This window comes from Falco naumanni, chromosome 11 (assembly GCF_017639655.2).
Source record: "Falco naumanni isolate bFalNau1 chromosome 11, bFalNau1.pat, whole genome shotgun sequence".
In the NCBI taxonomy this organism is placed as follows: domain Eukaryota; kingdom Metazoa; phylum Chordata; class Aves; order Falconiformes; family Falconidae; genus Falco; species Falco naumanni.
In genome coordinates, this window is record NC_054064.1 from 10,144,293 (window position 1) to 10,170,842 (window position 26,550).

At 38.0% G+C, this 26,550-nt stretch overlaps 2 protein-coding genes across 3 annotated transcripts; both read left to right on the forward strand.

Annotated features, from left to right (window-relative positions):
• Window positions 1-1,449: 1,449 nt before the first annotated feature.
• Window positions 1,450-12,116, forward strand: RGS18 (regulator of G protein signaling 18). Of its 2 annotated transcripts, none has more exons than XM_040610832.1 (5): window positions 1,450-1,791; window positions 2,447-2,548; window positions 6,015-6,079; window positions 6,947-7,113; window positions 9,568-12,116. In XM_040610832.1, exons 1-5 carry the CDS (start codon window positions 1,673-1,675, stop codon window positions 9,820-9,822), a joined length of 708 nt encoding a protein of 235 aa, XP_040466766.1. In that variant the 5' UTR covers window positions 1,450-1,672; the 3' UTR covers window positions 9,823-12,116. The 2 variants fall into 2 exon arrangements, with proteins under 2 accessions (XP_040466766.1, XP_040466767.1); XM_040610833.1 differs by having other exon boundaries at window positions 1,452-1,791; window positions 6,018-6,079.
• A 10,165-nt stretch (window positions 12,117-22,281) lies between these two features.
• Window positions 22,282-25,474, forward strand: RGS21 (regulator of G protein signaling 21). Its single transcript, XM_040610741.1, has 3 exons — window positions 22,282-22,734; window positions 23,930-24,096; window positions 25,066-25,474. The coding sequence occupies exons 1-3, from the start codon at window positions 22,569-22,571 to the stop codon at window positions 25,267-25,269; spliced, it is 537 nt and encodes a 178-aa protein (XP_040466675.1). The 5' UTR covers window positions 22,282-22,568; the 3' UTR covers window positions 25,270-25,474.
• The last annotated feature ends 1,076 nt before the right edge of the window (window positions 25,475-26,550 follow it).

A 26,550-nucleotide genomic window follows, 5' to 3' on the forward strand; every position in this document is an offset into this window, starting at 1 on the left:
ACATGACTACCACTGTTGCCATAAAAGTGAAATAAAATAGTGCATTCTATATTTATTTACTTACTGGTAAAAGTCAGAATATGTTATTAAAGATAGCTGTGGTTAAAGCCAGTTTACAAGAAGCAGGATGCGATATATAAGCCCACTCTGAAACTGAAAATGCAGTTTAAAAATCCTGCTTCTTACAAGTCCTTGGGTTACAAAAAGCAGATTTGCACTGGATATTTCCCATTCAGTCTAATTTTTAAATTTGTAACACACATGTAATACATGTGAGTTTTCTTTCTTTTTTTTTCTTTTTAAAAATAGTAATCACAATAAATAACATCTTTTTTTTGTCATGTTTCAGGAATTTGGAGCCCCAGCAGAGTTATTTTTTTCAGTTCTTTTGAATATTGGTACCTCCCGTCCTCCTTAGCTCCACAAGCCGCAAGGAAAAGGCTGTGGTGGGACTCTCACCAGAACTTACCCAAGTTGTGGTGATTGTGCAGAACTGAACACAATGGAGGGAAGGTGATGAGGCCATGTTCTCTCCCCAGGGGTCAGTGTCTTATCTGAAGGATCAAAACAAGGGATTGGTGTTAACAAAAGGAGGACTGTTTAATTCTTAATCATCTGAGTGCCACATAATTTTAATCTTTTCCAGCACCTCATTCACCAAACACTGAAATGGTTTCTTTGATAGATGTATTGTTCTTATGATATCTTCAACACAAATTGTACTTAAGAACAAGAAACTTAATCGACATCAAGCGTGTATGTGAGGAGGTAATTTGTGCTGATCAGCCTAAAAAATTAATGCATTTTTATTTATGCAAGCTGAAATGAGAAATTTGGGTTATTTACTGTCAACATTTAAAAACCAAACAGTTCACAAATTTCTGTGCTAAACTAACGACTTTTTATCTTGGCTGGGAGACTGTAAATGAAAATAAAGCCACAGATCTAAAAGATAAAGAAGTTGTTTTAAGTGGATGAACTTGAAATTAGAAGTAGGTGCTCATCATTTCTGAAAAATGGTGCAAAAATTAAAACCTCCACTTACAAAACATCTGATCAATCACAGCTTCATCTGGCTCTTGCAGGAGCCTGAGAATCTCTGAGTTTCAAGTTAGCATGCTATGGATAGAACTGGTTTTGTGTCCAGCATATAGCACCTGAGGCTGGAGGGAGCTGTTTGAGGTCAGTTAGAAATTCTAAGAGGTGAAGATAATGTTGCATGTTATTTTATGCAAAATTATTCTCATTAAAGTTCATTTTAGAGAAGCTATGTACACTTCTCACAGGTGTTTTGGGGAAAAGAATGGCTTCATCCTAAGTCTAGTGAAATACCAAGTTCCACAAGCAGGAGCTGCTGTCTGCAGATAGCTGTGTTTGTCTGGATGAGCAACAGCCATTTTGCAAAACTGCAATCTCACTTCCCTAAGTGACGACTGTAAAACCAGAACTCTACTTAAAAGTCCCGTGTATGTGTAGCTGCAGGGGCAGTGAAGGTGGAGAGCCTCCTTCTTCCCACTACCAGCTCTGGCAACAGCTCAACAGCCAACTGGGGGCAACCCAGCCTGACACAGCATGTGAGAGCCCTCCTGAGCACGTCAGGGACACCAGCTGCAACTGCTGTAAGGAAGTAAAAGAAACATTTTCTGAAACTGGGAAGGTTCTTTAGAGGAAGATGGAGAACCCACTTCTTTTATTCCCCCAGCTAAACATCTCTGCTTCAAAGGATAAATCATATTACAAAGTCATGAAATCAACAATTAAAGAAGAGCCACATAAAGCAAGCAAGCCTGGGTAAGTTTTAAGGTCATGCTCATGCTCTGAGTGTCCTGTTTATTTAGAGGATTCTTCAAACATAGCTTGTGGGTATGAATTTAGGACACAGAGTGTTTTATTTTTGACTTTATGTATATGAAAATTCATGAACCGCAATCCTAGGAATTGTATACATAAAATATTAATTCATGGTGGAAACATTTTTTAAGAACAAGAAATGAATCAATTAATAAATTAAGAAAACAAGAAAGGAAGGTTTCAAGAAGTTCTGAGAAAAGCCTCAATACGATCTGGGAAAGTTTCTTCTTGAAAATTTCAAATGACAGGAAGCAATACTTCCTTTTTCTTTGCGAAACATTACATGTAGAAGATGCTGAGCCAAGTGTTGATGTTCTCTACAAATTTCACCCCCTCATCTTTAAAATAAATGAAAAAGATACTGAAAATGAAAAGGCTTCCGTTTCACCTTATGAGCGCTTCATATCTAAATATGTGCTAAGTGATAGAGAAAAAAAATCATTGATGCGAATAATATATGTAGAAGCAACATCAACATTACTGTAAGTGAACGTTCTTCATGATGAAGAAGGGATATTAGTGAAAGGAAATGTTTGTGGGAATAAAACCAACTTTCAGCAACGTTGCCTGAAAAGCTACCCTAATTCTGTTGTAGAGCTAAGCAGAAAAGAAATAGGCTGAGCCTTCTCCTGCAGAAATCTGAATTCCATGAAGGTGATCATCTTGGTAAACCTGGAAATTTGACAAAAGCAGCAAGGTAAGCACTGTAAAAGACTGAGTCGATGGGGATTCCTCTCAGGAAGTGCTTGTGTGACTCAGAATGTTTCCTGCATTTGTGTGTGTGTGCATTTAGACCTGGCAGAGAATAACGCTTTCAAGGTCTCTTTAAGTTAAAAGTTAGCAATCTAACCCAAGCATACAAACATTATAGAATTATTTGGTACACATCAAGGTAACTGACCATTAGTGTTTTCACATCACTAAGTAAAAGTGTAGACTGGTCCCCATACACTTGCAGATACATTTAAGCCTTTACTCATGCCAACAGCGTTTTTACTAGCCCACTGACTATAGTGAGCAAGTATCAACTCAGAAATGTAGCTGACAAATTACTGCTTACAGGGAAATCACAGCTCCTTGGAAAGCAGGTTTTTCAGAGTTCTGTGATGCAGAAATGCCAGATGCATGTCAAATACCGAATGCATAGTTCCTCAATAATTGCAGTAATTGTTTGAACACGCTTGTCTCCAAAATTCAGATGCTGATGATTAAACGCTGTTGTTATGTTGTCCCTGTTACAATATTTCTCATAAAGATGCCAGGTAAAATCTTGGTTTTGTTAACTTCAATAAGCGTTTAGTTCCTGACTTCAATGGAGTACCAAGATCTCAACTGCATTTGTAGATCTTGACTGAAAAGAAGGAATGTGTAAAGTACTCCATGGCCTAAAATAATTGCCACCTTTTCCTTTCCATCACAAATCACTTCAGAACGCTTCAGTACTTCCCGTGCTCTTTTGTCTTGTTAAGCCTGATGAACCTTGTTTAAGCAGTTACTGTCTTTGGGACAAAGATGCGTGCTTTGACCAGAACTGCTTCTACAAGCTCTTACTAATTGTGAACATGTGGTAGAAATTGTATAAAGGCCCAAACTCTGTTTCTAGAACCCATGAAAAAGTGGCTGAGAAATGGATGTCTAAATGCTTGCACCTATGCAGCTGAATAATTAGGCAATGTTTGTTGCTCCCATGTCCAAATATCATGCCCATCCAAATGATGGGGTGGGCTTATTAGCTGGAATACTTTCCAGTCCTTGCTCCGAGGGCAGCAGTAGGAGTGGTGTCATTACTTTCTTTTATTTGCTCTTTGTTTTGCTGCTGGCGGAAGCCTTAACTCAATGGTTTTACAGTGCAGTCAGAAACACAAGACATTGTGATGACGAACAAAGGTAGAAGAGTGCTGAGAACAGCCTTTTTCCATTTCTTGGTTGTAAATGCAGGCAGTATTGGGTGGCTGCTTACCCCCAGGTATTTCATATAAAGTACACAGCCATCAATGCATTCTTATAACCTGTGTAAAGGCACTTTCAGACACAGATACAGTAGCAACAAATAATTCTGTGAAGAACTTGCCCCTTTTAAAGGACTATCACTTCCTCACTCAGCCGCCTTTTACCGTGTTACTCCCAGCCAGGTGCCTGACTAACAGTTCTTGTATGGAAGAGAAACTGGTAGATTTTTGCTGATCTTTCTCTAGATATAGATTAAAGAGAGATGTAGATCATTTTTAGCAAAAATGAAAAAAAAAATACTTTTTTTCAAATAATAAAGTGAGATAATACTTTGAGATTTGTTAAGTGGTTTACTTAGTTTTTATGATTGCCGTTCTTCACGCAGAGACACTAACTAAGCAGAAAGAGAATTTAATGAAACACTGCAGATGGACATTGTGTTGATAGTGGAAATGCCTGGGACCTGTTAAAGAGCTGCTTCTCATCTTTAGAAAGTGACAAAGCCGAAGAAATCTTGGTTTCTGTCTATTATTGTAGCAACTCATTGCTGCACCCGGGTGTTGGGGGTCTGTGAGGCTACTGGGTTGATGCAGTTTTTGAAGGAAAACCAGAAATTCACAGCAAGAGCTTCCAAACCCAGCAAAGAACCTCTCCAGCGTTCTGTTTGGTTGTGGACCATGTGTGTTGTCTGAAGTCATCAGGGTTTATCTTTCACTATGACCAAACTAATTCCTGTAGCCACAGGAACCCACTGTTCCCAGACTTACAAGTCCACACGCCTCAGAGAACTGTACTTTTTGTACTTCTTATAATTTAAAATCCCTGTAAGGGAGTGAGGTCTCATTTTCCCTGACTCCAGAATCATCCTTCTTTACTGACATATGCTTATTTCTTGAATTTCAGTTCTCCAGTATTTGTACCTCTCAAGAACTGTTTGTCTCTCCCTGGTGAGAGATTTCATTCCTATAAGCAATTACATCAGCTGGGAAACATGTGACACCTATAAAAAAAAAATTAAAATCCTCCTTATAGTTTTGTGCAAAACCAAGATCATTACTGGCTTAAATTAATTCCCAAAGTCATTTGAATTTCCTTTCATCTAAACTTCATATGACTACAGAATTTGCAAAGGGAACTCAGACTACAGGAATCAGGCAACAGAACAGCAAGCCTCCACAAGGGAGGGGGAGTCAAACTCAAGAAGTATTCAGTCCAGAAGAAGCTGTTCTAACCAACTAACCCTGGACAAATTGCTGATTGATATTTTCAGTGTACTGTGCTTTGCCCTCGAATGAAAATGGTTCTAAATATTAATATTCATAAAGCACCTGATAAAAATTGACTTCCCCTTCAGGCTTGGAATTTAAGTCCTAGTCCTAGCATGCTGGAGTCCATGTCTAGACTTACTCCAGTTCTGGTCTACTGAAAATCAAAGTGCTGGCCAGGTGTGCATTCAGGGTTAATCTGTACAAAAAAAAAAAAAAAAAAAAAAAAGTTTCTCCAAAATTGTATTTGTATGAATGAAGTAGGGTGTTCTTTTTTTCTTTTCTGCACTGTTCACCAGGGCAGAATATTTGAAATCAAAGTAAAATATGTGCAACTTGACATACTTGATGAAGAACACAAGGAGTTTTATAAATAGATCACTGTGTCTCAGAATAATATGACATTTGAAATATGTTTGTGGTAAACTAACCACAGGCTACGTATGCTATTACCCTTTAAGACTTATCACCTAAAGTATATTGTTAGAACGTTGTCTTCAGGCTATAGAATTCCCCGTATTTCATTAAAAATAGATTGTGGTAACGCAGCCGGAGACCAAGTGTGTTTAAAACCACATCTCTGCAAGAGTATTTTTTAAGTTTAAATAGGTGACTGACCTGGTTCCCCTATGAGTTTTAGCATCCTGAATGATGTCAATTAACTTAATAGTAGTACAACACAAACATAGAAAAGAAAAATCTCTGTTCTGATGTTTGGTTTTTTCTTTAAATAGGGGAAAAAAGTGCAGCTCTGCAGGAAAAATGTCACAAAAAACCAAACCAAATGTTTCTAAGGTCTATAAGAGAATGAGCTGCTTTAGTAATGTGATCTAATCAAAGGCTTTGTGAACCAGTTCTGAGCAATAACGGTAACAGATAATGTATGTTACAACAGCCTCATAAATACACAATATGCACAACTCTTCAAAACCACTTTGTTTTCTTAAGCAGTGTGTCTCCTGAAGAAGCAGTGAAATGGGGAGAGTCTTTTGAGAAACTGCTTTCTGAGAAAGGTTAGTCGATTTTTCCTCTCTGTGCAGACTGTTAGGATGGAAAATTGATGGAAAACGATGGAAAACTATAAAATCCAGTCGTGCACTTAAATAGACTTGGCACTTACCTAAACTAGGTATGATGGGTGATTTATAGCAGCATGTGTTTCTCATGTCCTCATGTGCTTAGGCTGTAGCATGCTGTCAACTACTGAAAATAGTTGAAAATAACTTTCAAGTTTCATATTGTATTGAACAAAGTAATATAACAGACAGCAAAGAATTCCTTCAATAAACAGTAGAATTCGATGTGAATATTGCTCAAATAGTTCTGACTGCAAGACCAAAACTGAAAAATGAAACCATGTTCTATGCATTTAAAAAAGGCTTCGGCACTTCTGATACAGTTTGTTTCTAAAACAGTGGTAGCATCAAAGCCAGCCATCATTTGCAAGGGCCTGTTGCTCACATAATTATCGAATGCACATATGTCCTTCCTTTCATTTTGGAGGGACACGTGATGATCCAGCTGCAGTGCCGGACACTATGTGCTTTACAAATGTTCCTTGGACAGCTGACATCAATACGATTACATTACTTCCACAGATAAGCGTACTTGGGAAAGAAAATATCTTCAGCATAATAACAATGGATAGTGGATTTTTACAGAGGCTGAGAATTCTGTAATGGGAGTTACAGCACTCGGGATCATGATGAAAGACCTGCAGTTATTTGAAAACATTTATGTATTTTAAAATAATTATCTACAATGCGATGTAATTCAAAGGGAGGACAACCTATTTTATTACCTTGCACAGACTGTGTGAAAAGAGTAACTGCCTGAGAAGGATATATTTTTTTTAACGCAATTCAACATTCCTTCTGTAGCTGGATTGGATGCCTTTACGAAGTTTCTGAAAACTGAGTTCAGTGAGGAGAACATCGAGTTCTGGATAGCTTGTGAGGATTACAAGAAAAGCAAAACTGCACATGAACTTTTGCCAAAAGCTAAGACCATTTATGAAACATTCATACAGAAAGATGCTCCAAAAGAGGTACAGTAAAAACGTTCTTCATCGTGCACAGTATTTGACCCAGCTACAGCTGATGAAATCTTCTTTTAGGAAGTGCATGCCCAGAACAACAGGGGCAACAGTTAATCGTGTAGTCACTGATGTAAGAAGGCTATATCTTAAATGTCAGATCTCTGGAAGGAAATCTGAAAGCAACCGCACAGATTATTCTCACTGTCCTCCACACTCCTTTCAGTACCCCTTCCATGTTACTCTTCCAAGTGTAGAGCATGAGTTTAAATATTTTGTCATGGGAACCAGAGCTCCCTAGTGGTCTGTAAAGCCGGGATAGACGTGTACAGGCTATATTTAAGAAAAAATAGTGATGTTAAATGTTAAAGCTGAAATGAGACATGTCAGGTAGCACAATCATAAGCAGAAAAAGTATTTTCTGTTTTTATTTAAAGTTCCCTCCAGAGCATGATTTAATCTCCCTTTCTTTTAAGTCAGTATTTTTCTATTAAATTATTACATAACTGAGATTCAGAAGCTTTTTTTTTTAAATTAACCAAAAGACTAAAAGAGACTAGAAGAAACTATTAAATTAAACATATCCTTTAAAATAATAATTATGTTTTAAGCATGGGTTTTCTTCATTGACCTCTTTCCCCTTCTGCTCCCCAGCTTCAATTGCATATTCTTGGTGTGTTACTGCCAGCATATACACAAAAAACATGTTGACAAGTCAATTCTCATGAGCACCAAGGCCTTTTTATATAATAGTGCAAAAAATTTTCTTATTTACAGTTTCTTCATGTTACTGAAGCATCTTATAAGGGATCCATGAACAAGCAAAAGGAGTATTTTTTGCCTGCTTTAGGCAGGACATGAACAGGTCGGGAGATGATGAACTCTCACTGAAATCACAATCAGCTTTTTCAATAGTTCTTTTGAACTTGCAATTTCCTGTAATTCTATCAAGTTTGAGCAATCAAAAATGTCACTTGCCAATACTTCTTTTCCCCTGTGTCCTTTTTTTTTAAAAAAATATTTTTCAGAACAGCAAAAGTTAAACACTAACTGCTGCTTCCCTGTAACAAGCATGAAAGAGGCGTCATTCTCCCTGTAAGAGCTGCCAAATGGTGCAATTTCCACCTGTAATTCCCATAGGTTATATTTAAGATTCAGATCTGCTTTTCCTAGGAAATGTCCACTTCCAAAGACTTACGTTCCTTTTTATTTCTTCCCCTGCTGCGTGTCTTTGGGGCGGACCTTACATAAAAAGAACCCCTGAGCTGTTTGAGGTGGAGACTGTCGTCAGTTGACCAGTCTGTCGGCAGTTATGGTAGGGCATCAAGCACCGATACTGTCAGTGCTTATGAGACTGATGTAAGCAAAAAGACGAGCAGGAGGAAAGCCAGGGAGGGGACTGCATGTGGAAGCGGTACATTGGCTAACGGTAATGTAACGATTTCTTTATCTGTCATACTTGTGACTGGTGCACATAGTGTGGGTGCTGTTGCTCACCTTACGCAGCTGGCTTTGCTGAGGTTTCCTCCCTTGGCTTTGGCTGAGCAGCTAAGACCAGCCAAGAGCATCTCATTTCAGACCACACAGCTATGGAACTTCCATCTTCTGACTAACTTCTCATCCAGAAGAGCTCTTTTACACACAAATTTCTGGGTGTAAAATTGTAAAATATTAGGTTGGATAAGTGGACCATTTTATCATATTGCTAATTGCCTTTTAGTTCTTAGATCTAAACTATTTATTTTATGGAACTGTTTTATGCTTTTTGGAAAGCTTTAAACTTTATGGAAATGACAGGTGTATCTTGGCGAGGAAAAAAAACATATTACAGAAGTCACTTCCTGACTGGTTCAACAATTTTTTTAATTATTCTATCTTATTTTTCAAAATAGCATGCTTCAATCAGTGCCTGATACCTCAATAAAATTCTCATACTAATTAAACCTTCCAAGGATGAATGCAATGGCACAAATTATCATTTTGATGTGCTTTTCCCATCCAAATCATCTTTATATTTTTAATAATTAGTTTTCTCACCTTCCTACTACCAAAACTCTACACAGGAACCAGAAATTTTAAATATTCACTAGCGCAGTCTAACGAAACAAAGTTCTACATGAATCCTAAATGAGAACGGAGGGAGTTCTATATCAGTCTGCAAAGTCTGACAGCTGCAACTGTACGAGGATCATAATTACAAAATTACTTTTAGCCAAACATTGAACTGTATCTTCTATGTTACCAGTTGTCCATTGCACCAATGACACAGCTGTGAAGCCTTTCTGACAGCCGTTACTGAACATGACCATACTAACTAATCCCATGGTATCGATATCCCATTGTGTCAGGGATTCAAGGTCCTCTTAGCAGACAAGACTCTCACCAAAGTAGAGTCGTTGCTACAGACAATAACACAGGCAATGCATCACTGTGTGTTAAAGAAATACACTTTTCCTCATTCTCCAGGTGAATCTGGACTTTCAAACCAAAGAAGTCACGAGTCAGAATATTGAACAGCCCATCATCACCACCTTCGATGCAGCACAAAACACAGTCTACAGGCTGATGGAGCAAGACAGCTACCCACGCTTCCTGAGATCTGATCCTTATTTAAATTTGGTTAAGGGGAGAAATCCCAGTCGTCCTACCCTTAGGAGACGATCACGGTCTTTTACTGTTCATGATTTCCAGGGTGTACGACCAGACTTTACTATTTGGTAACAGGGAAACTTAACCCTCATAAATTCTAGCTACTGCAGCAACTTGTATGTTGTTTAAAATCCAAATCCTTAGCGAGTGTAAATCAGTGGAAAACAAAGTTACATGCACTTACACCAGGTCAGAGTTCTGTAGCTGGTGATTAATCTCATTTATTATAGAGAAGCAGGCAACATGTTTGCAAGACTGAGTATGTAAATTTTTCATACAGTAATATATTTTTGAACTCGAGCAAGAGCTGTGATCATATTTGGAGAGAAAAATTTGAGTTTCCTGTGTAAAAATGTTGTATAAAATGTCATTTGATGATATCCACCATGTATCCTGGGTCTGTATTATTTAGGACAGAGTTTCATCACAGTCAGAACCTATATACCCAGCCTTTGCACATATTTGTATTTCTGCAATATTTCTTACACTAAGCACAGAGTATCTGTGGCATTTTCTCTTACTGCAAAACACGTAGGAACGTTGTAAGTATAGTGTAAAGTTACATGGATTTTAACTACAGCCACTGCATAATTAAAATTTATCTGTCACATATATTAAGAGGAACATTAGAATATCTATTTAATTTTGGGGGTTACATTTTGTACTGTTTTTTTTTTTTTATTACATGTGTCTGTTCTCTGTATTTAAGTTATGCTATACAGATTAGCTTTGCCATCAAATATTTGTATTCTAAATTTTTGCAACCAAATGAGCAGCACCAAAGGGCCAAGAATGCTATTTTAACACAATGCCTGTCATTAAATATAAGGTCATGTGTATGTGTATATATACATATAAACCAAATATTTCTACTTTTATTTGTAAATATTCATGGTATACCAACTTTGTTACTAAACTTTGTTCTAATTTTTTTCCTGCCTTTTATTTTGAAAGAGGATCTGAAAATTAACAGCTCTTGGACTCAGTTAGAATAACCTTTGGTCTCCAGTCATTGATAGGCTCTCTGTGGTTATAGAGGAGGAAGGAGAAATCTCCCCTTTAATTTCTTTACTATGAAGTCACGCATAGCCTTTTCATAGTCAGTGTATGCAGTTATCCTGTCTTCTTTCAGAATTGATGCAGACGTACCTTGAAGCATGGGGCAATGAGCATCTTAAACATGGGTTCAGTTTAGCAAGTGGCTGCAAGATTTAGTTGTAACTATGACTTGTATATCCAGTCACTTTGCATTTAATTTAAGCTTTAACCCTTTTCTTCCCCTTTCTGTAAACCAGTCAAAGTGAAGAGGTACAGCTCCTGAGGACAGGACTTTATGTACATTACTGATACAGGGCATATATGAGCCGCTTGATCTGAGGGTTGGCATGTCTGCTTTACTGATTTTCAATAAATCTGAAGTGATCTACTTAAAATGTTGTCAGGATTCGATTTATGGCTAGTACATTGATGAGTAAACCACGATGACTTCGCTTATAATTCAATACTAGCTGTAATCAATGCAATTTCAATCAAAAGTGTCACTGTGCAGAGAGATCCAAACTCAGCAGGAGATGCTGCTGAGCCGCAGTGACGTGGGAACCACCTCCAGACTCTGCTTCACCTGGGGAACAGGCAGGCAACGCATTCATAACAATGAGGATTATGATCCTTGCTGCTTTATTCTGTTCGCCTTCCCTGAGCCCCAGACTCCAGGCACATGTTATTTCTAACTGTGCAAGCAGTCAGAACCTGGTCACGGCGATTTGGGAATACATCAAAAGCTTTCAGTAGTGCTGGTCCTGTATTTCAGTCTCTTTATCAATATCAAATGCAGCTGTGGAGGCTTGTCAGCCTCTCTTTTTTACAAGTTGACTACACTCCTGTTGTCCTTGTCACAGGTGTCACACAAATGGGTAAATGTAGTGAAAGGCAACTTTCTAACAGAATTTCCTTGCTGAAGTCAGTATATTTTTCTGCATAGATTATTTACCCTTGCTCTTTGAATGACTGTCTCTTAAACAGGAATCAATTCTGCCAAAAACGATCCTGTTTCTGATTAGGGAATCTCTAATATCACCAACAATGTCTGGATGCCAGAGTTCTCAGGTATTTAAAATATGCCTGTTTCTATGTTTTGTGTTACTTTGTTAGAGAAAGAGAACAGGTAACAGCAGGTCTGTTGCAACAGAGGTGTAAGACCTACACGCCTGCACCTCGATTCTCCCCTGGTGTGATTATGTTCCTTTCATACTGGCTGAGAATCTGCACCTTTACTCTTGCCATGGATGAAATACATGAAAAAAATATGTATATTTAACACTGTTCCAAAATCCAAACAAATGACAAATATAGTACCTTGAGTAAGACTTTTTCTTCCTAGCAAAAAAACAGCTGTTAGTCGAACGGCTCTGTAATGATAAGTGTAAGTCAGCGGGCGCCTTGTGTTTCTTTTCAGACACATGGAAAATTTTGCTTATCTCCATGGAGGCCTTCCTCAAAACCATCAGTCTGTGGTACTGACAGTGCTAGTCCCTCTTATGAGTTTTATAATGAAAACAAACAAACCAGATATTCCTGGTAGCTCTTTATGCTTGTATGTTTTTCAAAGATAATTATGAACCGTAGCTGAATTTACAGCAGACTAATGCGATGGGAACTACTGTAGAAAGAAAGTCAAGATAAATTCAGAGAAAGGAAGGCAAAGGGCACAAAGATAAACTAAAATGACATAATTATCTGCCAAAGGCTTTTTTTTTTTTTTTTTTCTGGAAAAGGCTCCTTCTAGTGACAGAAAATGAGGGCTCTGGTATTTAGTGCTCTACTGTAATTCTGGAAGTGGAACTAAGCATAGATTTAGTACAAGTCTGTGATGCTGTTCCAGGATTGTGTTAGACAGGACTGATCAGATGTAGTGCCAGACAACATAGTCAGGCTTCTCCAGTTTTGGTAAAATCAATGTAATGGTTATATAAATCCTCTTTTTTAGCTGAGTCAGTGCAAATAATAAATATACAAAGCCTATGAGACAAGTATTTTTTATTGGAGATTATTTTATGTAGCACCTTTTTAGATTTGTATATGCTATTCAGCATTTAGTAAGAGCTCTCAAAATACTCCTCTTAGCAACACAATAATTTACCCTACATAAACACCTTACTCCTTACATACTTGATGTCTCCAGACCCAAAGTACAAGGGAAATAATTTTCGGGCTCGTATTAGCTGAATTATTACCCACAGTTCTTGTTTAACTTGAGGGAGATGGCAATACTCATATACACATATCTTCCTCAGCTTTTGGGATTTGTTATTGTGCAGATGACAACTTGATTAATTTTTGAACTGACGAGAAACAAGAGGAATGAAATCTAAGATAAAGAATCTCAAAGAAGAAGACAGATTTCCACCTTTCCCTAAAGTGATTGGTGTTGTGGCTCATATGTACCTTTATGTGTTACAATTTATAAGTGACTCACAAAAGACAGATCATTTTTCCTCTCCTTTTTGTCCCCAGCTGCTCAGCCTGCCTTAATTAACTCCTGCTTTGAATGCAGCTCCCTTTCCTTTCCATGCATACTGTCAAAAGACCTCAACCAAGAAAAAAAAAAATATAATATCACCTTCCTCTTCAGTGATTCATATGCTCATGAACTTATTCCTTGCTCAAATTCCTGTCCTAGATCCAGCTCTGTTTTTTGCATTTTAGTCAAATATCTCAATCAAATGCCCTTTAAGCTCCTGTGTGGCTCTGTGACAAAGATGAAAATGTATTTCCTCTAGACACCACCCAGCTTGCTTCAATTTCTACTTTTTTCTTGCTAGTGTCTTGTCATCTTCCATTTTTTGTACTCTGATCATTTAGGGCTGGTCTCATAAAAGCTCCCTCTGGTTTTACACCAAAGCTTTTCTCTCTCCTTTCTTAAACGACACCTGTTTGCATAGCCTCTTCATAAAAGTCTCCGTGCAAGAGATTATCTAGATGCCAAGATTCACAACCTGGCCTCTGTCATTGCCTTCTCTGTGAAACGTAACAAGAATTAACTAGCATGAAATATTATCCTATGGAAGTCAGTTTAGAGTTTTCAAACAGGACAGAAGATTAAGCTGAAGCTTAACATAAGGACAACCCTGAACTGTTGTTTCTTCACCATAAAATTTGCTCATATTTTAGAAACCCTTTGTTTCTTCCCAACTTTTCAGATTAATTTTAAATTTCTTCAGTTAACGCTACTCCAGTTGTTCAAGGAAGAGAAGGCTTCTGTGGATTAAATCCTTATCTTGACTGTCCCCTGGGGGGGACCCAGTAGGAACTCTCCTACATCATACACGTACTTTGCTCAGGTTACTTGGGTATGGGCACGCTGGAGAAGTCAGAGTCCAGTAATCATTTGCAAAAGGAGGTAACCAACAACATCGGTATATTGGTTTTCCCTTTCATTCATTCCTAGCACAGCTTGCCCTGCGACAGACCAGCCACAAGGCACTGCTTAAGAGACATTCAGCATGGGGAATTATGGCTGAAGAGCTTTCTGAAGTGTAACGCCCAGCTTTCATGTGTTATTGCATTGGTGCAATTTATACCTGTCTCCAAGCACAGGGTCCTATCATGATCCTCTATGTTTGCTCTTGTATGTAGTTTTGTGAAGTCTGTGTAGGCTTCTTGTATGAAGTTTTGTGAAGCCTGGTGCTGTGTAAATAACAGTGTATTCATCCACGACACAAGCTGTGCCAAATAATGTGCTAGTTAGTATTAAATGAGAATCTTCAAGGTTGCACTTTTTCTTGAGAGTTGTTTCCAATTCACTTCCAATGTAGCTTTGTGTTTGTATAGCACTTGGAAATCTTGTATATGAGGAGCCCAGAATGTTGTAGAACATTTTGACAGACTGTTCTTGGAACCAAAACATTTTACCTGAAGGGCATACTTTGCTTGGGTGGAAAATAACAGCTCATTTTCTTATGCAAAACAACTCTGTGGCATACTGAAGGCACACGGAGTTATTCGTATGGAAAAAAAATATATTTTTGTGAGTTGACCATGCTGCGCAGTGCTATTGGAAGGCAGGCATTTACATAGTACTGTGATTAAAATGTATTTGCATCCCATATGGCAGGTGTTTCCATGTTAGTAATATGCCAGCTCAGATCGTCTTGGCTTTTCCCAACATAAGAAATGCAGTGACATCTCTGTCCGCTTGAATTGCTTGGACCAGTAGAACATTATTTTTTTTTTTCTGCTATACAAGACAACACTATCCAAGCAAACCTGAGTATGGAATGGATTTAATGGAAGCTGAGTGCTGAAGGGCAATAACATATTGCACCTGATCCAGGGGAAACACTGGCACATCAAAACAGCTATTGGAGAGTGCAACCTTTTCTCACATTGCACTCAGGTGAGTACAAGGCAATCCTTTTAGGAACATATACAGATGAAAGTGGTTTCTTAGGTTAATACACCTGTAGTTTGAATGTGAAGAGCTGTTTTGTACTATTGAGATTAGTATCTAGCTCAGCTATGGGTCAGAGGAACAAAACTGACACACCTTGTTCCCCTAAACAACCAACTAAACAACCAATAGCTTTTCATAAAGGAAGATAACTCAGTGAAACCAATCTATAAAGATAACTACAGAAAAAAAAAAAAAAGAAAAAGAAAGAGTATCAATAAAAAGTCAAGCAGTAAGCCTGAAAGTTCAGGATATTTGAATATTCAATAAATCAGTAGTTCTTAGCAAAGCAATACTGTCAAAGGAGGAAACATTCTATCACTAGATCCACATTCCCTTTCCTGCAGTTCTAGCTCTCCTATGGCCTGTCAACGGCAGGGGACTCAAAACAAAAATCCATAGTGCAGTCCTCAGTTACGGAAATGTTAAGGCAGAGGCCTCACAGATAAAGTTTTTTAAATTGAAATTTAAACTGAAATTAGCTGAGCAGATAAAGACCCAAGCTACTCTGCAAATCCAGTCTGGGTTATTCGTGAACTGAAGCTGCAGAGAGCAGCAGCGTCAGCTGGAGCCAGGTTTCTAAGAACTTCAGAAATAATTCTATGTGCAATTTCCAGCCCATCTCTAGTACATATTCATATTTCTTTTTGTTTGCTTGATACTCTTTTATTATGAATAGCTCATACATTTGCACAGGCAGCCGATATTTTATTTTTTAATACTAAGATCACTTTTTCTCATTATGAAATCTCAGTATTAGAGTTTTTTTACAGAAACTACTAAGTCCCAAGCAGAAGAAGTATATGATAATACTACCAGCTACTTTTTATCAGAAGAGGTGACTGCCTAACTTCGGCTAGCGGGCTTGTGATATGTGTAGTGGGATAATAATAACAGCCCTATTACCTGCTGTGTACCTGAAATACAATCAGCTTACATAGACTAAGCAGTCACTGAACAGCATGTTACACGATGGTGAAAACCCTTCATAGCTTCTTTGTCATTTTGTGTACTGTGATCGGTACCTCATAGAATGCAAGAGCAAGCCAATTGCATCCATCCAGTTATTCTGTGTGCTAGTCAGAACACCCATGGCTCCTAGCATCCTTCTTGGCTGCTAAGACTGATTTAAAAATATCTGTCAGCACTGAAAATCTTCAAGAGATGGTCATGTCACTCAGACATCAGGCAGACAGAAATTTAGAAACAAATACATCTGTTGCACTGTTTCATTCTCCATTTCTTAAAAAAAAAGTGTATCATCAGTTCATTATAAAAAAAATAGACACAGGTCCTGCAACACTCCCTCTCAAAAATAGTGTCACAGAAGTTAATGGGGCTATTATATAACAAGAATGATGTTACCTCTTCAAAAATGTAAAATAAGTCAATTTATAATCACAGTTATAAGGTGGGTGAAGTGTAATCATTGGGATTAGACACAGGGTAAATACTAAGAAATGATCCAAGAAACCCCATGGCACTGTGGTTGGGACTAGATGACCTCTAAGGTCCTTTCCAACCCAAACCACTCTGTGATTCTGTGATGTGTTGCTGATTTGGTGTCATCTCTGTCCTTGTAACTACACTGACTCTACTGGCGTTACATCAAGGAATCTGGAGGAAACTAGCACCAAGCCTTTATCTAGCAATTTGTTACTTGGCTGGAAGTTCAACACCTATTTTGAACTGCTCCTAAGTCTTGGCCACTTCTCAGTGAGAACCTAGGGCGCTTAAAAGCCAAGTGGCTTCCTAAAAATAACAAGACATAGTAATGCATGTACAAGTTTGCAGAAGAACCTCCTGTTTGTAACTTGAAAAAGGTAGACCAGCAATCACACAACGTAACATTAGAAAAAAAAAAAAAAAGTACTATTTCAACAACAATTGACAGAAAGACAATCTCACTATTAGAAAATTCAAGTTGTGGCTGTTTACAGCCTGCCAGGCCAAAAAATTGACAAATAAATATTGTTTAGACTCTGTATCATGTTTATCCTCTTTTACCGAAGCTCAAACTTGGGACTAAACGAGTGACAAAGGATTTAATGTAAATGCAGATACTGAAGGTTTTCTCCCCCCCATAAGATGCTGGAGTTAACCTTACTAGCATGGTGCGTGCGCGGCTTTTCGCCCTGTGTGGCACGGTGTCACAGTCCGCAGTACATACCCTGGAAATAAGACAACTGGTTAAGGAAAATAAGATGGACTGCAGAGAATCAGGATGATGATTCATATTTCTCTCTTTCTGTTACAACTTTCAGAAGCAAGTGGAGGCAAAGGTAAGAAATTGCAGAAAGGATTCCTATTTTGCTGCCAGGAATCTTTTTTAGTACTATGTAGGACTGAAAGGGGTATCATGGGTGATCATTTCTAGTTTCCTGTTATCAAAGGCACAATTTAAAATAATCTCTTTCATAAATATTTGAAGCTCTATTTTTGAAGTACAGAGGAGAAAGTAGACAAAAATTCTACAGGAAGTCTGTTGAAGCCTCTACTTTTTCTGAAGCTTTCTTCTGATTTCCAGCCTAAGTTTATTCACTGGCTGTTTGTATATTTTTTTTTTCTTTTGCCAATAATGATCAAGCTAAAATATTTTTTTTTCTCCCTGAAGCTAAAATAATTATTTTTTCTCCCTGGGTTATCCCTCTGTATTCACAGAGAGAAATCATAGCTCCTCTTTGCTTTCATTTTACAGAAAAAAATGAAGTCTTATTCTTCTGCAAGACAGTTCAATTCTCCCGATCATCCCAGTCACTCATCTTCCTATATCTGTTCCCATTTGATTTCAATGTTCTGGAACACTGTTGACCAGATTCTTTTTTTTTTTTTTTTCCCCCATGTGAAGTTCATCAGATAGTTTGGCCTGAAAATTCTGCAGATCCACAAAAGGTGAGGATAAGGAATAACCTCTTAATGTTGCTAAGGTCAAAATGTGGCGTGTGGTGCTTGGGATTTTCTTCCTTACCTTAGAAATAGCTAAAGTAAAAAAGACTGTGTCCTCAGCCAAGCAGAAGGCAGCTTTGCCTGTAATTATACCATGTGGGAAGACCAAATGGGACCTAAATTCTTGAGGCTGCTCCACTTGGTGTAAAATATTTTAACTGAAAAGACAAAAATGCCTTATTCTGCAGGTTGGGACAGCTGGATCCCAGCTCCTGAACCACTGGAAGTTTGTCTATGTCAAGTGGAGACACTGAGAACCAGGATAGGTTCACCTGGGTAGGGTGAACAAAGCATTAGGCAGTGGGACAAGATCTAGAGGGAGGCAAGAAGGCAATGTTCTGGAGAGCGAGACACAGCAAGGAACATACAGAGAAAGAAAAGAGCTGGAGAGGAAAGAATAATTATCACGAGCAAGCCCCAAAACTATATGAAAATGTTCTTGGGGCAGAGTGATGCTCCTAGAAGATGGCACATAGAATGAAATATCAATAAGAGTTAAAAAAATCACTGGATTGAAAGTATCAGATACTGCATGGTTATTTGCAACAGCATCAATGTGCAGATGATGGCTATTCCAACACTCCTTGGTCCCATTGTGGTAAGTCTTGTATCAATAAACAAAAGGAGCTGGTTCAAGGGCCTCAGACCTTCAGGATGTATAAGGTGATGTATAAGCTTTTCATTACTGCCTACCTGAAAAATCAATAATGGATAATAAACTGAGGGTCGTACCAGGGTAGGAAGCTTTCACTTCACATCTTTCACCCTGGCCCCAGGGAGGCAACAGACTTCCCTAAGAAGTGGGTCTGGTCTGCATATTGGGCCTTCTGTTCCCTTCAAAAGGGAGTCTTCCATGACAATGACCCATCTTTTTTTCTTAATGGAAGTGGTTTTGACACAGGGCATAGGCCTGCTAACCCTTGGTGCCACCTCCATGCTAGACGAACCATTGTCCTTGTGATTGTTGGTTCCACCTGCCGAGGCTCGTACCCATCGTGTGAGGGCAGCCGGGCAGGTGGGGTGGCCACTGAGGAGATGCACCTGCTACGCCGGGCAGGGACCCATCACCATGGCCCCTCTCCCTTCAGTCACTGTGTTATGGCCACTGTTATGTGTGAATGGCCATTGTTAAAATAAAAATAATAAGCCATGTTTCCGAAAGACAAAATTTTAAAGGAAGTGTTAAAATGCAGTTTGTCAATTTGCATGGTACTGTTTGGTTATTCACAGGCTAGAGTTGTGTTGTTCCTGCTGTTCATGTTACCTTCAGCCTGAAGTTCATTCAGGAAAAAACATTCTGCCCAACCTGTGACAGTCAGACAGTGGAACAAAAAATGTCAGTGAAGTGAGTTGTTTATAGATGTTGCAATCGTAGGATGGGATGATCAACCTTTGAATAAGGTGGAGAGTTTTTATTTTCCTTCCCCCTTTAATGTGGATGTGATTATTTTGATTCCTTGCTGTCAATTCTGTTTGTCATTCCCATTCAAGTAAATGCCATGAGGTCAGTGAGATAATTCTTAAATAATAAATATAAATAAATAATAAGTGACATAATGTTTAAATATGATTTTCTGCAGTCTGAATACAAGCAAACTCACAGCTGCAAAAAAAAAAACTTGCTTATCAAAGGTGTCAGTGCCACAGTCCATTGTAATAATTATAACTACAGCTACATAATATAGTGACACTATCATATAATCTCTTTATAAATTTACAATTAGAAAATACTGTTACCAGTTACCAGTGATGCTATGGATGGCTGTGGAATACAGCTCTCAAGCTAACCTGCATACTTCAGAGCAGGGTTTTGACATTCAAGCTCTCAGAGTCCCCTTAGGAATGTCAAATGGTTTTTATGGAATTCTAGGGTTGGGGTGGGTTTTTTTGGGAAATTATGAAAACCTGTAATATTTTATACAGAACATAGTGTTTGGTCCATTTATCAGAGCCTTTTAGCTCCTAAAATACTTATTTTTCAAGCTAGTATCTACAGTGGCAGAAAGTCAATAGTATAAAGGTCTTCCCATAGGTGATTTCAGACACCAGTTGGTCAGACCAAAGCGTAGTGAACTTCACTCCAAAGGTTACTTTAAAATACTCTCCTGATGGATGGGCATCTTGTCAGCCTTGAGAATACATGCTAACCTAGAGGAAAGAGCAGCACAGCATGCGCAGGCAGGTGTGGTGCTTTAGCAGAGCCTTTTCCACCCTGTTTTCCACTCACCCAAGCTACCAAGTTACCTAAATACCCCCCAGGGGGTTGGACAGCCTCAGAGGCTTGTCATGCTTTGCTGAGCCAAAGGTGAAGGCGACCTGTTCTACTTTTAGTTAGGATGGACTCCCGTCCTGCCTAAGAGATGTGAATACAAGACCTAGCCATGCAGTAGAAAAGATTTACACCCCGTGAGTCTGTAGGTCTGAAACCAGGAAGACCAACTGAGAAAAGACTTTCAATACAGAATCACTAACCTCCATGCAGATTAAGTTGTGAATTAACTCACGTTAATTTAGAGAAAATTAATTTTGAATGGAGACAGGGTCTAATCCGAAAACAAGATTTATGGTTCCATCAAAAATCCTGGAATTTGTTTTTATTTTGCACTGAAACAAAACAAAATGTTTCTTACCATCAAATGAGAGAGGAGATGCACACAAATCATTCCAGAGCTACCAAGATGTGAAATGGCTATTATATTCACATGAAATGTAAATTCAGTTTCAGATCCCCTGCCTACCATAACCTACGCAAGATACATAACCAGAGGATTAGAAACTTGTTTTCCTCTCTGTCTGGTTAATACATCTCTAATATTTGTATAAAATGTAACAGTTTCAACTAAAGCAACATGAAATACCAATCTATTTAATTATTACCTAGCTTTCCAGGTATTCTTGCAGGTATTCTCTAGTTAATGTGTCTTCTTGTCTCCTTAGAAAAAAATCTGTATCCAAAATGAGGGGAAAAAAATATTACTTACTCTGCTCTGGCCTTGAACTTAGAAGTAACATTTCCAGATCTTTCACAAATGCAAAATACTAGTAAAACTTTCTTAATTCTCTTTAAAATTTTATGTTTTTTAAAAAAATTAATATGCATTATTTTTACTAAATTTTAAAATAGCTTGCAATAAAACTTTCTATTGAGCCTGTCCTGAGTAGGTAACAGGGTATCAGTTCAACAAAATTCTTCACCTTTTATTTCCTATCTTTAGAGGTTACAGAAAGAATTGATTCAACACTTGAAATTTCCAACTGAAAAATTTTGGCCAAGGACATTTGTAAGATTGGGTTTTTTTTCTCCAAAATTTTCTTTAAAAACCTATTTTAAAAAAATTTAGTTACAAACCGCTGAACTGAGGTTTATTGAAAAAGTATGCTTCTTATTCTAAAACAAAATATGAGCTAAGTGACCAAACAGATTTATTCGTGCTTATCACTGAACGACGGATATGACACTAGGGTTCATTTGGGGATAGTCTGAGGCTGCAAACTGACTGACTGCAAACACTGAGAAAATTAAAACTAAATAGAAAACCTGGCATGCCAGAAAGCAGGTAAGCACATGCTGACATCTCCACGTGTGTGCCTGACATTTCCGCGAAGTGTTTAGTTTTCAAGAAATCACATTCTTCCAAGGTTTTGTGACAGAGTACAAGCAATAACAATAATGCTGGTAAAGGAGGTTCTTTTTCTCTGCTAGGTGTTTAATTGAAAAACTCATACAGTGGCAACTTAAATCAAAACATAATTTTAGAGGAATGAAAGACAGGTCTCTCTTATCTATGTACTCGTGGATTAAATTGAATATGACCATCCTTCCCAAGTTACAAGAAAAAAATATTCCACAAGTAGCAAGCAGTTCCCTTCTCTGACATCCTTTTGCCCACCAGATCGTGCAGCTTTCCTAGTACCCTGCACACGAAGCCTGGCTTTTGAACCAGCTTGAACATCTTCAGAGCAGCCAGGCTTTGTAAAAGCAAGGGTTTATTTAGCTCCATGTCTCATTTCTAACAGAAGCCTACCGTAAGTTACAAAGGAAGAGCCAAAACTATGAATTTACTCGATTTTTTATACCATGGAGAAACTGAAATAGTATCCATTTATCCTAACACTGTTAGCATGATCATGTTTTAGAGAATTCTACTCATTCCAAGCAAAAATTGTCATATAAATTAATGGTTAATCCACTTGAACTCAGTAAGAAATTCAGTAAGTACTCTAGAACATTAATATCCCTCCCATGCTTTTATTATAGTCCAACCAATTACAAGCATTACTACTATCTCCTGCTTGAAAAAGCGAGTTGCTAATGTCAAATAACACTGTACTTTATGAGTCTATATGGTTCTTTACACTCTAAGCGTGTCACACTTTTTGTTGACTTTCTGTTATTCAGTGCAGAGGGTAAGATTAATTGCTCATGCTGCTCCCCCAAGGAAGCAACCAAATAATAAATGAGGTAACACGAACCGCACAGGTGGAAGATCGCAATGCTATTTTCAAGGATAGATGTTGTTTCCACAGGTCAAACGCTGGGGAAGTGATGGCCTGGGCTGAGTCTGTGGATACACTGCTAGCTAACAAAGGTAAGAAGTGAAAAATATTTTTTTAAAAAACGTGGGTCAACCCAGTTCACAAACGTTGCTGTCGGGGTTTCACACCGCTCTCTGGTTTGACACTCTGTCTGCTTTGAGCCATGCCAGTGCTGGAGCCTTGCGAGCTGCTGGGCTGAAAGGCATGATTCTCCAAGCTGCAAATACACCTTCTGGCCAACGTTTAAGGGACATTCAGGAAGGCAGAGGTGCTCTGAAAGAGTTTTGTGCTATGAAGAGAACTGTTCTAAACTTTTCATGCAATGATTCTGGTTTTCCTATTTTTTTTAAATAAAAAAAACCACAGACCTTGTCTTAGGTGTTCCTGTAACAAAGGAATAGATGTGTCATGCATTGACTTCCAGTCAAACAAAAAATGATTATTTCTGACATATCTAAAGTCAGTTTTCCAAGAGACCCCATTCCTACTAACCCGAAACCCCAAACCACATGTAACTTAAAGATTTCCTTGCCCTTGCTCCATTTTCCTGTAGTATCTGTAGCATGGACCCTGGGGCCCCCACACTGTTTCTTAAGAGTGTTAATTTGACTAACACAGTGAAATGTGGGTGCTGCCAGCTTTCTTTCCTAAGAGGTTGTGATTTGGATTAATTTTAAAATAATTTCTTCCAAGAAACCCATTATTTGTGTCATTTTTTTCTCTAAAAAGTGCCAAACAAAGAAGTAACAAAGAGTCCGTCTCTTTATCCACGTCTTAATCGTTACTTGCAAGGAGGTGGAAGCCTAAAGAGGGCAGGCCAACCTCAGCTCTGAAAGGAGCACACTGCCACAATATGACTTGTTTCTTAAACCAGGGTTCAGCCTCAGATCCCCAATTTCCTAGTCACTACAAATCCTCTTGAAGACCATAATCTCCAGGATCCCCTTTTGACTAGTGTTTCGGTGCTAGGGAGACCAAACCATGGTGAGCAGGTGTTGGGGGCATTCCTCAACCAGTAATTCTCTGAAAGAATTCTCTTACTCAGCTTATGATCGCTATAGTTCCATCTATTTATTTCTCCCACAACAGCCTCTTAAGAATAACTGCTGGCCGACAGGCAAAGCAGTATCAGACACATGTTACACTATATATACTGCATATAGAGAGACACACAGAGGGCTGTATAGACATAATCTGCATTAGTCTTCCAGTTTTCCTTTAGCCATCATCTCATGCATTTTCCCCCAGATGGCTTGGCAGCTTTTAGGACATTTTTGAAGTCAGAGTTCAGTGAGGAGAATGTGGAGTTCTGGCTGGCCTGTGAGGACTTCAAGAAAACCAAGTCTTCCGCTAAGATTGCCTCAAAAGCCCAGAAGATTTATTCTGACTTTATACAAGCTGATGCTCCAAAGGAGGTAAATAAGTTTTTTGCACCTACTGTGGGTACTGGGGGTGGGAATCAAGTAGAAAGTTCAGATCCAAACTTCCAGGAATGACAGAAAACACAATTCAACATGACTGTACTTCCATTTTCATGTCAATTATTTGCCAGGTAGAAAACGCTGTGTGGAACTCTGTGAAGCGAAGAAAGACCTCTCCTGGTTTATACTTTAAAGATATTCTTCACATAGGGCACAGGTTTATTTCACCTTTTGAAACTTCTACCTTACAATTTAAGGAAATAGATGTTCAGTATAATTTGTTTTCTCTAAGCATTTTTATAATGCAATGAGCACCATTTCCTCCGTATTTTAGGTACCAGTATGGAATGTTCATGTAGTATTTGTGCTTCTGTACAGGTGCTTTTGACATGATGAAAATTAAAATGTCAACTTGCAAAAATTTCAATCACAGCATTCAATTTTATTATTATTTTTAAAATGTTTACTGTGAAGGAACAAATTGCTAATTAATTATTGTCCACATACTACTCCCTAATAAACTTTTGCATTGCTATTTTCCACTTCAGTATTGAATGTGCTTTGAATGTCCCCATGTCTTACATATGGCTGAAATCCATTTATTATTATCAAAACCAAAAAGTCCTTACAAAATACCTAAGGCCAAAACCTAAGAGGATGCCGACTACCTTCATCTCTAATTTAGTCTTTGGTAATCGCTGCTTCATAGGATTTGGCTTGGCAAAAAGATGAGATCATCGAAGGACAGTTTTTATCTTCTTTTTTTAGTGATGCTATCTTTTTAATAGCCAAATGAAGTCAAGAATTCAGTATGTTAGAAAATGAAGGGATGACCTTCCTGCTTATTTGCATCAGCCAGGTTTTTTGGGAAGACATTCAAATACAGGCTGTGACCTGTACGCGGACAGACCTCAGATTTCCAAACAAACTCATTTTGGTTTTACGTTTCCTTTCTTCCCACAGATTAATATTGACTTCCATACCAAAAACCACATCTCTCAGAACATCTCTGAGCCCACCCTCAGCTGCTTTGATGATGCTCAGAGGTTAGTCTATAGTCTCATGGCAAAGGACTCTTTTCCCAGGTTTCTAAGGTCAGAAGTGTACAAGGAACTAGTAAAGAAGCAACAGAATGGAAATCAGAAGAGATGGCTCCCATTTTTGTGAGAAAATACATGAAGGATTATGAATTTGTAAATGTCTCCCATTGCAACTCCGCACAGATACTATTTTTTTAAAGTGATTGTACAACCAGAGCTAAGAATTGCCTTTGCCAACGGGTTTTTGAGTATGATATGCACATGATACTTTCTAATAAGAGTGGAGAAATAGTCAAGAAACAGGCCAGAATATGCTAAGACATTTGAGATACCTTTTCAATAGCTTGCCACTGATAATTTTTCCAGTGTTTGCTTTATTTGTTACACTATTGTCACGTTTTTAAGCACAAAGTTTTGGTTTTCTGGTTTGCTGTTGATTTTCCTTTAGTAATATGGCCTGGAAAATAAATTCCTTCAGGGGACTTGAATACATTTACTCATTCATTAACCATCTTATTTGTAGTTTGTAAAAAACCTTAACATCCTCTTTTAAACATGTATCTTACCAACTCAAAACAGAAGTAGAAATGTAGATAACACACTATGATCATATTTAACAAATAGGCAGCTGCTTTATAACAAATGTTCCTGGCATTCAGAGCAAATGAATGTTTCATAATACAGCTGTCTGCAACACGACTCTCTTCAATTTTGTTTGTGTTTATTTAGTTTGAATTTGTTTTAAATTTGTATTGAAAAGTCTCATTTATTAATTGCCTAGGCATTTTGGAAAACACTAAGTAAATCTTCCTTTGTACATTTTCAATTGATAATTCATTTTCTTTGCTTTTCCAAATATTTCAGTGTTACTGTCCCCATGCACTCGTGAAGAAGTAATGTCAATAACTGTCACCATTTCTCAATGAAATACAGATAAGCAGAAAAGTAGGCATCAGAGAAATGGTATTGGGCAAGTAAGCATGTAAATCAGGGTTTGGTCATGGTGCTGTTTTTCAAATAAGCAAGATATGGTAGGTTCAGGTGTCTCCAAATACACACACTGATCTTGTTCATTGCTATTAGAGGATTTATTGCATATATTTAGGTGAGGGAAGGAGCTGTAACATAGTATTGAAAACCAAAAATTTTTAAACCAGATTGGACAGGAAGAATCTTCACTATGGAAAAGAATTCTAAACACAACAGACAGCAATAAGAGTTTTGGGAAAAAAAAAAAAAAAAAAAAAAAAAAGAAAACTCTTACATTTGACATGAAATCAATCCTTTTGATTCTTTTGTTTTTGAGCTGCCTTAAACCTCCAGGAATCTCTCCCTGTTTGGAACTCTGTTCATGCCTTCTAGACACCATCACAACCTCTATGCAAAACACCCTTTCTATTTTATAAAA

Excerpts from the sequence above, each read along its gene's own strand:
- RGS18 (XM_040610832.1), top strand. The coding sequence starts at position 1,673 with ATGGAGAACCCACTTCTTTTATTCCCCCAGCTAAACATCTCTGCTTCA. Across the intron at positions 1,792-2,446 it reads CATAAAGCAAGCAAGCCTGG|AGCTAAGCAGAAAAGAAATA; the intron begins GTAAGTTTTAAG and ends ATTCTGTTGTAG. Across the intron at positions 6,080-6,946 it reads GAAACTGCTTTCTGAGAAAG|CTGGATTGGATGCCTTTACG; the intron begins GTTAGTCGATTT and ends TTCCTTCTGTAG.
- RGS21 (XM_040610741.1), top strand. The coding sequence starts at position 22,569 with ATGCTGCTCCCCCAAGGAAGCAACCAAATAATAAATGAGGTAACACGA. Across the intron at positions 22,735-23,929 it reads TACACTGCTAGCTAACAAAG|ATGGCTTGGCAGCTTTTAGG; the intron begins GTAAGAAGTGAA and ends ATTTTCCCCCAG. Across the intron at positions 24,097-25,065 it reads AAGCTGATGCTCCAAAGGAG|ATTAATATTGACTTCCATAC; the intron begins GTAAATAAGTTT and ends TTCTTCCCACAG.